An 11,555-nucleotide genomic window follows, 5' to 3' on the forward strand; every position below is an offset into this window, starting at 1 on the left:
CCTGGGAGGGCGCGGAGCGGAAGCGGAACCAGCGATGCTGGCGCCGGCGGCCTGGAGGCCAGGAACGGAAGCGGAAGTGGCGGCGGCGCCGGCCTGGCCTGGCCTGGCTGAGGGGAGGTGGCGGGAGGGCGCTATGGCGGAGGCCGGGCCGCAGGCGCCGCCGCCCCCGGGCACACCAAGCCGGCACGAGAAGAGTTTGGGACTTCTCACTACCAAGTTCGTGTCGCTTCTGCAGGAGGCAAAGGACGGCGTGCTTGACCTCAAGCTGGTGAGGCCCGGGCTAAGGGGCGACAGGGGGGATGGTGGACCAGGCCTGGGCCGGTAGCGGGAACCCCCGGGGCGGCCCAGCTGAGCCTTCAGAGCAGGCCGCCATCCATGTGCTTTCTCACAGGAGGGAGGCCGGGAGCTGTTTCATTCATTCGGCCGAGGCCATTGGGCGTCAGCTATGTGCCAGGCTTGGGGCTGCAGGTGTTGGTCCTCGTGGCCCTCCCCGGCAGGTGTGGGGAGAAGAGCATCAGAACATCAGCTCAGGCTGCGCCAGGCCTCTTCCCGCCCCACAGTCCCGAGCTGCTGTAGTGCCTGGGAGGAGGGTTGGAATCAAGGCCACCCCCTTTTCAGACTACTCCAGACCAAGTCTCACCTGAGAGTGGGGCTGAGCATTCCCCACTCTCTTCTGCCTGCCAGGCAGCTGACACCCTAGCTGTTCGCCAGAAGCGGCGGATTTATGACATTACTAACGTGCTGGAAGGTATCGGGCTGATCGAGAAAAAATCCAAGAATAGCATCCAGTGGAAGTGAGTGGGGGCACTAGGGAGGGCAACGGGATCTCCTACCCAGAAGCGTCAGGGGTGTGGGGTGGAGGGTGCAAGAGAGAGTGGGGGCCGTGGGACCCAGAGTTCCTGGCAGCCCCTCTCAGCTCCACTCCCCGGGCTCAGGGGCGTGGGGCCTGGCTGCAATACCCGGGAGATCGCGGACAAGCTGATTGAGCTCAAGGCAGAGATCGAGGAGCTGCAGCAGCGAGAGCAAGAACTAGACCAGCACAAGGTGTGGGTGCAGCAGAGCATCCGGAACGTCACAGAGGACGTGCAGAACAGCTGATATCCTCCTGGCAGTCCCTGCTCCAGGGGAGTGGGCGAGGGGCCCTCTAGTCCAGCTGGGTTTGCTTGTGGTCCCCTAGTCCCTATCCCTCTTGGGAGGGTGGTCCTGCAGCTCCTGGTTCCAGGAGGTTCCAGCCTCAGGCTCCCTCCTCAGAGCCTCTCGCCCACCAGTCTTGGACTGTGATCCCTCCCCATGTAGACCCCAGGCCTCAGGACTTTTTTTGAGAGCATATATGTCAGACCTCTGCTGGAGAGCTGGGTCTTCTCTGTGGTCAGCCATCTGTCGCCACGGGCAGGGCATCAGCTGTTCTCCTTAACCCCCACACCTTGGCCTACGTGACTCATGAGGACATCTGCAGATGCTTTGCTGGTGAGCAGAGCCTGGGTAGGGGGAGACGGGGGTGGGGATGGGTTGAGCCACAGCCCTGAGCAGTGGACTGGACTCAGTGCCCAAGAGATTTCTGTCTCTTAAGAGGGTTCCTGGGGCCTGCCCAAAGAAGAACCAGACAGGGTAAGTCCTGGGTTTGAGGGTCACTGGGACCCTCTGGAGGCTAACCGTACTGAGAGGGTGCAAGAATCCTGGGCTGGGTCCCTGGGTCAACCCCTACCTGCGTCGTCCCCTAGGTTTGGCTTCTTACATGTGACAGAAGCATACAAGGGAGAATGTGTATTTGCATGTTCATGTATGCTTGTATGCAGGGGGCAATGGTGCCCACTTCCAACCTACAGTTAGTTTAGTTGCCTTGTAGGTACAGGAAGTGTTTCTTGTTCATCTTGCATCTCCCAGCCTGGTTCTGGGGAAGGGATGTTGGCCTTGGCTAGAACGTCTACGCTTGGGGAGCAGCCCCGTCAATCAAGTGAGATGCCCGTGGCCAGCAGTCTTTTGCTCCATGTGTCTGAACCCAGATTTTCTGGTTACTGACCCCTGGGCTCTTAGGAGGAGAAAAGCTTTAGTTCTCTGTCCCAGCCTACTGTCCAGCCCCTCAGAGACCATGATCTCCTTCCTTACTCTAAGGGATAGGCACCCCACTCTCAGTTCAGATTGAGCCCGTGGGCCTTGATCCATTCTCCTTGTCATCCTAGGAGACACCCTCCTTGCCATCCGGGCCCCGTCGGGCACCAGCCTGGAGGTGCCCATCCCAGAGGTGGGTGCTCAGCCCAGCCATGTGGGGTTGGTTGAGGGCGGGTGCTGGCTGTGGAGCCCGATAAGTCCCGGGTGGGGCAGGTAGGGGGAGGCCTGGGGTTTGAGGTTATCTAGGAGAACGGGCAGCCTAGGGTGGGAGAGGACACTGGCCCTTGCCCAGGGTCAGGCAGGAGACGAGCCTGCTTCCAATTCGACCTGTCCTCCACCCCGCATCCTCACCGGTAGGGCCTCAATGGGCAGAAGAAGTACCAGATTCACCTGAAGAGCGTAAGTGGCCCCATCGAGGTGCTGCTGGTGAACAAGGAGGCATGGAGCTCACCACCTGTGGCGGTGCCTGTGCCGCCACCTGAAGATCTGCTCCAGAGCCCACCTGCTGTCTCTACTCCTCCGCCTCTGCCCAAGCCTGCTCTGGCCCCGCCCCAGGATGCCTCACGCCCAAGCAGTCCCCAGGTGACCACCCCCAACCCTGTTCCCGGCAGCACCGAAGCCCAGGGGGTGGCCGGTCCAGCCGCTGAGCTCACAGGTGAGGCACAATGGCCATGTGGTGATGGGGTGATTTCTGGGGCCCAAGAGGCAGTACCTCTGTGTGATGGAATGCCGTACTCAGAGTGGAAGGGACCCTGTGGGGTTCTTTCTCCTGCTCCCCCATCCCGCAGGCCTCTCCTTGCTAGTCCAGCGAATGGCCCTTGTTAACAGGGAAGTTCTGACTGTGTGAAGGGGAATTAGTGGTGGCAGTTTTCCCCCAGATGCGCCAGTGTCACACTTGCCCTGGCAACCCCTCTTGAAGTGTGGTCACAGCGGCCATGTCCGTGAGTCTCCCTCCTGCAGGCTTCATGCTCTTGTCTCCTTCAGTGACTAATTTTCACGTTACCTTTTTGGGAGTGATGGGCAGTGCCTAACTTTCCTTGGGCCTAGGAACCAGGGCGCTGATCATCCTGGCTGTGGCTTCTAGCACGGCCAGCTTCAATACCCTGCTTCCTGTCCCCAAGTGACTGGGTTTGGGGGATGTGGTTGCAGTGAGTGCTGGCCCTGGAACCGATAACAAGGACGGTGGTGAGCTCAGCTCCCTCCCGCTGGGCCTGACAGCACTGGACACCCGGCCGCTGCAGTCCTCTGCCCTGTTGGACAGCAGCAGCAGCAGCAGCAGCAATAGCAGTTCATCCGGACCCAACCCTTCTACCTCCTTTGAGCCCATCAAGGCAGACCCCACAGGTGGTGAGTACTTGTCCCCTTGGCAGCAGTGAGAACCCAGCCTCAGACAGTCCCAGGTCAGAAACAGAACTGGGCTTGGAACCTAACTATCCTATCTCCTCAGCCAAAGCTGGCCAGCCCCCTGCCATCAACCAGAGCTCTGCCAGCCAAGGTGAGGAGTCTGGCCTCTGGCTTGGCGCTGGTGCCCCTTTGCCCCTTTCCTGGGCTGACACAGAACTCCCTGGCCCTCCCTCAAGCCCTGCCTGCCACCCCTTGGAGCCCGGTCTCAGGAAGGTGTGAGCGCTCTCTTGGGGAACGGGCTGTGGTATGGCCCTCAGGCTCCAAAGGTGGGCAGTATGTTCTTAGGAGAGGTGGTGTCATCTGCCTGGTGTCTCCTCTCCATCTTGTGACTTGAGTGTTTGCTTTTTCCAGGACTTATTCTCCTCGGCCCTCAAGCACTGCTAAGTCTCTCCTCGTTAAATGACACTTCATCGCCTGTGTCTCTCTCTCTCTTCCCTATATCCTCTGTGTTTGGACTCCTTGTAAAAGTCATCTCCATTCTACTCCATATCCTGGTCCCCTAGTCAGCCTTCAGGTTGCGGCAGTCAGGACCCCAAACCCCCACCCCATGCTACACCAGTGCTACGCTTGATACGTTGCCCAGCTCTGACAGCCAGCTCCAGCAGGTTTCTAGGCTGATCTGCTCTGGTGCTCTCTTGCTCTGTGTTGATGCTCTTTTTTCTCCTTTGGCATTAATGATGTCAGCTCTTGGCTCTTCTCCCTTAATTGGCTTCTTCTTCTGACCTCTGCCTGGCATTCCTTTAAATCTGGCTTCCCAGATCTCTGGCGCATTCCACACCTGTGGAGGGCCCCAGTTCTGGGTAGATGAATCCCAGCCTCCATCTTGCCTAGGCCTTTTGCCTGAACTTTACCTCTTGTGTCCACGTGCCTTCCTCTGCACATCCAGTGGGCACTTCATTCCCATGTGTCCTCAACTGAAACTTGGATTTCTACCTCTGTGCACACCCGACCACTGGCCCTAGTCACCCAGGCCTGACACCTGGGTGTCAACTCCAGCTCTATCTCCTTCTCCCTCCTTCTGCTTCCCACCCCACATCAGCTAAGTGAGTTCTCTTGTAGACATCCCCCATGGATGGCCTCATGTATCCTAACACTCAGGATCACTGCCAGCCACCTCTATCCTAAGTTCTTCAGCATCTTCTTTACCCCGACTGACAAGAATCTGTCTGAAACACAGCCTGACTGGCATTTTTCTGTTTACAAAAGTACCTTTAACAGCTCCCTAAGGTCTGCTGGATAAAACCAGAGCCCCTAAAGCTGGCATATGAAATCCCTTGTGATCTAGCTCCAGCACTCCTTTCCTCTGTTTCCCATGTGTGTCCTCCTCGTTAGACCTTTGTAGCAGTGTCATCACCCTGTAGCACTATCCCCTATTTAAGAGTGCCTCCTCCTCTGCCAGGTGACCTGGCCTGGGCTGTGGTCTCTGAGCCTGGCACCAGGTAGGTGCTTAGCAAGGGCAGGGATGGACAGGACATCCTCTGTCAGACAGGGCATCCTGCATCAGACAGAGTATCCTCCATCAGACAGGGTATGTACTCTGAGCCCAGAAATGGAGAGGGTGTGCTGCCCTTCTCCCGAACCACTGAGTTAGAAGGGCTGTACCGATTACCTACAGTGGTCCTTTGGCACCGAGGAATTCAGGTCTGGTAGGGGAGACTTGCAGACAGTGCTGGCTTGGTCTGGTGCAGGGCCGACATCTCAGCTGTATGGAGCCCCTGGGTGGGTGATATAGGATCTGGGGAAGTGGGGGCTAGAGTGGGACCAGGCTGGACCTCTGTGCCCTTGAGCATGGCTTTCTTGTCTTTCAGTTCTGGAGCTCCCCAAAGAGCTGTCAGAAATCTTTGATCCCACTCGAGGTAGGGCTGTGTTCTTCCCTGGGGCTGGGGTGAGGGGCACAGCTCATTGGGTGTTAGGGCCGTTTTCTTGCCCTTCTGAGGACCTTATGGTTGTGCCCGGTACCTGGGAAAGGGTAAAGTTTCTGATGGGTGGCTGGGTGGTCCCCTTCATGTGCTTTGGTGGGTGGAGAGGCGGGAGCCAGAATGTAACTGAGCTCTCCCTCCATCCCCAGAGTGCATGAGCTCAGAGCTCTTGGAGGAGCTGATGTCCTCAGAAGGTAGGTGGCCCAGGCAGGTGGGGGGTGAGTGTGTGTGGGCAGGGTTTGGGTGGCTGCTGGGTGGGGTCTTGGCCCTGGGGCCTCAGCCTGTTGCTCTCTGCAGTGTTTGCACCCCTCCTCCGCCTTTCTCCACCCCCTGGAGACCACGATTACATCTACAACCTGGATGAGAGTGAAGGTGTCTGTGACCTCTTTGATGTGCCTGTTCTCAACCTCTGACTGACAGGGGCATGCCCTTTGTGGCTGGGACACAGACTGTCTAACCTGGGGGCTGCCTGGGGACCTCCCCCCACCCCACCCCTGCACAGCTTGAGAGCCGTAGACTCCTGGCTTCCCCAGCCTTCCCTCACTGCACAGTTCTGGCCACAAGTCCCACTCCTGCACCAACACCTGTTCTGTGCTGGGAGAGCAGGGAAAAGGGGCTTAGCCCTCTCCACTGTGGAGCCAAAGTGTTTGCCGCTCCTTTTTGGGGGCCTTCCCCTACCTGGTAGCCTCCCCCGGCTCTCCCAGAGTTCAGTTTCAGCTGCCACCCAGTGGCACAGATCCAAGGACCCTCCGTCACCCTCCTAGGGCAGCGTGTCCAGCCCCACTGCCCTGTACCTGCCAGCCCCTCCCCCTCCAGGAGGAAGCATGGAGTGGGGCTGGGCACTTGCCAGCACCTAGCCTAGCCTCCTTCACTTCTCCCCACGCGGATCACACAGCTCCTTCTGTACCGCTCGTGTGCCCCCTTTCTGCTGGACCCTTGGCCCTGAGAACCTGTTGGGGCAGGCAGGTTGCTAACAGGAGTAATGGAGATCTCTAGCTAGGAATCTGGGCGGGAGAGTCCCTGAGGATTGGCCCGGCCTCCCTCTGCCCCGCAGTCCCCCTCTTGTTTATTCATTTATCCTCATTTAGAGCCATTTGCAGAGATTTAGAAAGATTTGCAGTAACGAATGGATTCCTATATAAAGATTATTTTTATACTTTTTGCAACAAAAGGAAATTGTAATATTTGTACAGTGTCCAAGTGAATAAAGACCATGCCTAAGGCTGTCTTTGATCTGGTTCTTTCAGGGACCCTCCCTGGGACTGTGCTGGATTGGTGGTGGGAACGGGCGGGTCAACTTTCTGGAAAAGGTGTGGCGGTGCTGACAGCCCGCCCTCCCCACCCCCACCTGCCGCACCTTGGGGCGGGGCGGGGCCGCCTCTGCGGGGGCGGGGCGGGGCAGGCGCCCTCCTACACTCCTACCCCCGGGACTCCAACCCGGAACTAGGAACTAGCCTCGGCTCTGGCTCCCTTGGGAAGGCCGCGGCGCCTTGTCGGGAGTGGGAGCCTGCCTGGGCTGTGAGTGCGGGCCACGGGAGCCAAGTCTCGGGCAGAGGAACACCTTCGTCCTCAGGGGCCTCAGACCAGGTGTGCCCTTGGCGGGAAGTTGCACATCTGGAAAGTACAGAGGACCCCACCTCGGGTAGACTATGGCGCCCCCGCGGAATGTAGTGAAGATCGCCGTCCAGATGCGCGACGCCATCCCGCAGCTCATCCAGCTGGACCAGGTCACCCGGACTGTCTGGCCTCCGTCCACCCCACCACCTACCTCCGGGTCGCCCCTTTCCCCTCGAATAGCCCACACCCCCCCCCTCCCCCAGGCTCCTCCCCAACTCCCACTCCCATCCGGTGAGTGACTGTTCCACTTGTAGGCGAAACCCCTGGCCGCTGTGCTGAAGGAGGTGTGCGACGCGTGAGTGCGGGTCTGCTGGGGCAAGCGGGGTGGCTGGTGGGAGGGCAGGAGGGAGAGGGCGCCCCCTACCCGCCTCGCTGAGCCTCTGCTGCCCGCAGGTGGAGCTTGCCTCACTCTGAGCGCTATGCCCTACAGTTTGCTGATGGGCACAGGAGATACATCACTGAGAACGTGAGTCCCCTCTCCGCCCCACATTCCACTCTGCGACCCCTTTAACCCACCTGGCTCTGACTCAGAGTCATCGTCCCACTCTCTGGAACATGATCTTTCTTTTACTGACTCCCAAATCCTCCCTTATTGACAACCCCAATTAACCAATCCTCAGAGCCCTTCTTGACTTCTCTCCATTTTCTGCCATCTTTTCCAGAACCGCACGGAGATCAAGAATGGAAGCATCCTGTGCCTCAGTACTGCCCCAGTAATGCCCCTCCTGACCCTGCCCTCATTCTGTGCCCCTCTGCTATGCCTCTTCTCTGTCCGCCACTGGCACCTGGGCCCTAGGTCTGGAGGCCCCAGCCCTAGCCCCAGCTCCAGCCCAGTAGTGCCCCACCTAGTGGACACCCAAGTCCCCACATCCCCAGTTCCCACTCCTTACCTCCTCACCTCTGTTCTTGCTCCCACCCCTGGCAGGACCTTGAGGCTGAGTGGTTGTTGCGTGGGCTGCAGAGCGAGAGTTGTGAAGGGCGCCGGGAAGCCCTTCGGCACCTCGTCCTGCTGGCCCCAGACATGACTTTCACCCGGGAAGTCATCAGCCGTGATGGGCTTCAGAGACTAGGCTCCATCATTGAGGATGGGGACGAGTGAGCACAGGGCTGTGGTGGGTGGTGGACATGGTGGGGCTGGGCGTCCTGGTCTGGCCCTCTCAGCCCCACATGTCTCCCCAGCCTAGGAGAGGTGCTGGCCCTCGCACTGAGGGCCTTCTTGGAGCTCATGGAGCATGGCGTGGTGTCCTGGGAGACGCTCAGCATCCCCTTTGTTAGGAAGGTGGGTGGGCTTTTCTAGGGGTAACAGGTGGGGGCAGTGGAGTGGTGTCAGGGTCTGGCCTTCCATGGTGCTGAGGTGGTGACAACCCCTGCTCCTCTAAAGGTGGTGTGCTATGTAAACATGAACCTCATGGATGCATCTGTGCAGCCCCTGGCCCTGGGGTTGCTGGAGAGTGTGACCTTGAGCAGCCCTGCCCTGGGCCAGCTGGTCAAGAGCGAGGTGCCACTGGATAGGCTGCTGGTGCACCTACAGGTGTAAGTGTCTGGAGGTGGGGTACAGATGAGTGGAGCGGGGCTGGACCCTGGATGGCTGGCTGAGCCCTCTTCTTGTCTCAGGATGAACCAGCAGCTGCAAACCAAGGCCATGGCACTGCTGACAGCTTTGCTGCAGGGAGCCAGCGCTGCTGAACGTAAGGTGGGTGTCCAACCAGTGGCTGGATTGGTGGGGGGAGGAGCTGGTGGGCACTGTGCTCCACAGTGGGCCTGCAGGATGGGTGCTCATGGTGGGGCTAAATCACCTGAGTCCCCTTCCCACCCACCTCAGCACATGCTTGACTACCTGTGGCAGAGAAACCTTCGCCAGTTCATCTACAAGGTAGGAAGGACCAGGCCAGGCAGACCCTTCCCCGCTCCTCTCCTCGTGAGCCCACGCTTACACCCATGAACTGGCTGTTCTCCAGAACATCATCCATAGTGCAGCGCCACTGGGCGACGAGATGGCTCACCACTTGTACGTACTGCAGGCCCTTACGCTGGGGCTGCTGGAGCCGCGCATGCGGACGCCACTGGACCCCTACAGCCAGGTAGGTGCCTTTGGGGCACACGAGGCTGGGGACGGCTGGAGCTTGGCCTTGAATCTTCAGTCTTAACACCACTCCAACAATGACCCCAGGAGCAGCGGGAGCAGCTGCAGGCCCTGCGTCAGGCTGCCTTTGAACCAGAGGGGGAGTCCCTGGGCACTGGGCTGAGTGCTGACCGTCGCCGTTCCCTCTGTGCCCGCGAGTTCCGCAAACTGGGCTTCTCTGTGAGTGACCCCTATCCAGCTCCCTGCCCCTGCCTCAACCCGGGGCTGCTGTTGTTCCAGAGGGCTGGGCCCTTCCTCAGCTGCCTCTCCCCCTTCCCCCAGAACAGCAACCCTGCGCAGGACCTGGAGCGCGTGCCCCCTGGCCTGCTGGCCCTGGACAACATGCTCTATTTCTCCAGACACGCGCCCAGCGCCTACAGCCGGGTCAGTGACAGGGTGGGGTGGGATACGGCAGGATGCCACCTAGGCGGGGTCTCCACAGCCTTAGTCGTGACTCCCCACCCCGTCCTGTGCCCCCACCACCCCAGTTTGTGTTGGAGAACAGCAGCCGTGAGGACAAGCACGAGTGTCCCTTTGCCCGGAGCAGCATCCAGCTCACTGTGCTGCTGTGTGAACTGCTCCATGTCGGGGAGCCCTGTGAGTGGTACTGGGCACAGCGTGTCCAGGAACGGGGGACGGAAGGGCAGAGAGGGCCAGGGGCTGCACACACTTTCTCCCTGAGCCCCTCCTGCCCCCCCGCTCCAGGCTCCGAAACTGCCCAGGACTTTTCGCCCATGTTCTTTGGCCAAGACCAGAGCTTCCATGAGCTCTTCTGTGTGAGCATCCAGCTGCTGAATAAGACCTGGAAGGAGATGCGGGCCACTCAGGAAGACTTTGACAAGGTGCGTAGGGCGGGAACAGGGAAACCTGGGCCAGGGCAGGGGGTTGTTCTGGGTCGGGGCCCAGAACTCAGGCCCTGAGCTAAGCTCGGGGTGGCCCCAGGTCATGCAAGTGGTACGGGAGCAGCTGGCCCGCACGCTGGCCCTGAAGCCCAGCTCCCTGGAGCTCTTCCGAACCAAGGTGAACGCGCTCACCTACGGGGAGGTCCTGCGCCTGCGGCAGACAGAGCGGCTGCATCAAGAAGGCACACTGGCCCCTCCCATTCTGTGAGTTGGTGGGGATGGGTCCCAGTCCTAGCCCCCACCTTCCCTGCTGCCCCCTGGGCCTCGCTCAGGCCCAGGTCGTCATCATCCTGTTCAGCGAGCCCCCTCCCCCCCTCCCCCAGGGAGCTGCGGGAGAAGCTGAAGCCAGAGCTCATGGGCCTGATCCGCCAGCAGCGTTTGCTCCGCCTCTGCGAGGGGACACTCTTCCGCAAGATCAGCAGCCGACGGCGCCAGGGTCATTGCGTGGGCAGTGGGGCTGGAAAGCGGCTGGGCTGGGGTCAGGGCGTGTCCCTCTCATCACTCCTCCCTCTTTCCCTTTCTGCCCACAGACAAGCTGTGGTTCTGCTGCCTGTCCCCCAACCACAAGGTGCTGCAGTATGGGGATGTGGAGGAGGGCGTCGGCCCGCCTGTGCCCGAGAGCCTGCCTGAGCAGCGTAAGGAGGGCAGGGTGGGGGTCAGACACCTGCTCTTCCCAGACCGCCACCCCACCCGGGGACCGCCTGGGGTCCCAGTGGTCAGCCCTACCTTCTTCCTGCAGTCCCTGTGGCCGACATCAGGGCACTGCTGACAGGCAAGGACTGCCCCCACGTCCGGGAGAAGGGCTCGGGAAAGCAGAACAAGGTGAGTGCAGTGGGGACCAGGGGCTCCTTCCCGCCCGCCCCTGCCCCCTGCTTAGTGCTCCTGGCTCTCTTGCTTCCCCAGGATGTCTGTGAGTTAGCTTTCTCAGTCAGCTATGACCACGGGGAGGAGGAGGCATACCTCAACTTCATTGCCCCATCCAAACGGGAGGTGAGTGTCCGGGCAGGCTGAGCAGAGTTGGGCAGACGGGCAGGGGAGGAGACGGGAAGGCCCTCATGGAGATGGCCCCATCCCCAGTTCCACCTGTGGACAGATGGGCTGAGCGCCCTGCTGGGCAGTCCCATGGGCAGTGAGCAGACACGGCTGGACCTGGAGCAGCTGCTGACCATGGAAACCAAGCTGCGGTTGCTGGAGCTGGAGAATGTGCCCATCCCTGAGCAGCCACCCCCCGTCCCCCCGCCCCCCACCAACTTCAACTTCTGCTACGACTGCAGCATCGCTGAACCTTGACAGTGAGGTTGGCCAAGGGCCACAGCTGCTGCCACTGTGGTGGCCACAAAGGGTGGAGGTGGGGAGAAGCACAGGCACCCTGACCAGCAGAGGCTGCAGCAGAAATAAAGTCTGCTTGGCTCTTAGACATGTGTTGAGCCAGCTCTGAACCCTGCAGGCTAAGCCTGCCTTCAAGCTTAGCTGGCAGATGAG

At 60.2% G+C, this 11,555-nt stretch overlaps 2 protein-coding genes across 5 annotated transcripts; both read left to right on the forward strand.

Annotated features, from left to right (window-relative positions):
* Nucleotides 1-71: 71 nt before the first annotated feature.
* On the forward strand, nt 72-6,656 carry E2F4 (E2F transcription factor 4). 2 transcript variants are annotated; one of them, XM_082439688.1, is made up of 11 exons: nt 72-268; nt 685-794; nt 936-1,097; nt 1,424-1,467; nt 2,181-2,242; nt 2,467-2,764; nt 3,259-3,456; nt 3,557-3,604; nt 5,322-5,369; nt 5,582-5,626; nt 5,730-5,983. In XM_082439688.1, the coding sequence occupies exons 1-11, from the start codon at nt 134-136 to the stop codon at nt 5,843-5,845; spliced, it is 1,266 nt and encodes a 421-aa protein (XP_082295814.1). In that variant the 5' UTR covers nt 72-133; the 3' UTR covers nt 5,846-5,983. The 2 variants fall into 2 exon arrangements, with proteins under 2 accessions (XP_082295814.1, XP_082295815.1); XM_082439689.1 differs by lacking the exon at nt 3,557-3,604 and having other exon boundaries at nt 73-268; nt 5,730-6,656.
* A 189-nt stretch (nt 6,657-6,845) lies between these two features.
* On the forward strand, nt 6,846-11,488 carry ELMO3 (engulfment and cell motility 3). 3 transcript variants are annotated; one of them, XM_082439586.1, is made up of 20 exons: nt 6,846-7,159; nt 7,304-7,344; nt 7,443-7,515; nt 7,712-7,762; nt 7,975-8,144; nt 8,229-8,328; nt 8,431-8,582; nt 8,664-8,742; nt 8,872-8,922; nt 9,008-9,130; nt 9,220-9,351; nt 9,454-9,555; nt 9,660-9,768; nt 9,877-10,013; nt 10,114-10,277; nt 10,397-10,509; nt 10,604-10,708; nt 10,813-10,895; nt 10,977-11,063; nt 11,167-11,303. In XM_082439586.1, the coding sequence occupies exons 1-20, from the start codon at nt 7,082-7,084 to the stop codon at nt 11,173-11,175; spliced, it is 1,959 nt and encodes a 652-aa protein (XP_082295712.1). In that variant the 5' UTR covers nt 6,846-7,081; the 3' UTR covers nt 11,176-11,303. The 3 variants fall into 3 exon arrangements, with proteins under 3 accessions (XP_082295712.1, XP_082295711.1, XP_082295713.1); XM_082439585.1 differs by having other exon boundaries at nt 7,067-7,159; nt 11,151-11,488; XM_082439587.1 differs by lacking the exons at nt 6,846-7,159; nt 7,304-7,344; nt 7,443-7,515; nt 7,712-7,762 and having other exon boundaries at nt 8,013-8,144; nt 8,234-8,328; nt 11,151-11,488.
* Nucleotides 11,489-11,555: the final 67 nt, after the last annotated feature.

The sequence above is a fragment of the Balaenoptera physalus genome (assembly GCF_965194825.1).
Source record: "Balaenoptera physalus genome assembly, chromosome: 19".
Classification (NCBI taxonomy): domain Eukaryota; kingdom Metazoa; phylum Chordata; class Mammalia; order Artiodactyla; family Balaenopteridae; genus Balaenoptera; species Balaenoptera physalus.

Coding starts and splice junctions, on each gene's coding strand:
- E2F4 (XM_082439688.1), top strand. CDS start 134: ATGGCGGAGGCCGGGCCGCAGGCGCCGCCGCCCCCGGGCACACCAAGC. Junction 269..684: donor GCGTGCTTGACCTCAAGCTG/GTGAGGCCCGGG, acceptor TCTGCCTGCCAG/GCAGCTGACACCCTAGCTGT. Junction 2,243..2,466: donor TGGAGGTGCCCATCCCAGAG/GTGGGTGCTCAG, acceptor CCTCACCGGTAG/GGCCTCAATGGGCAGAAGAA.
- ELMO3 (XM_082439585.1), top strand. CDS start 7,082: ATGGCGCCCCCGCGGAATGTAGTGAAGATCGCCGTCCAGATGCGCGAC. Junction 10,510..10,603: donor CAGCAGCCGACGGCGCCAGG/GTCATTGCGTGG, acceptor TTCTGCCCACAG/ACAAGCTGTGGTTCTGCTGC. Junction 10,709..10,812: donor CGAGAGCCTGCCTGAGCAGC/GTAAGGAGGGCA, acceptor TTCTTCCTGCAG/TCCCTGTGGCCGACATCAGG.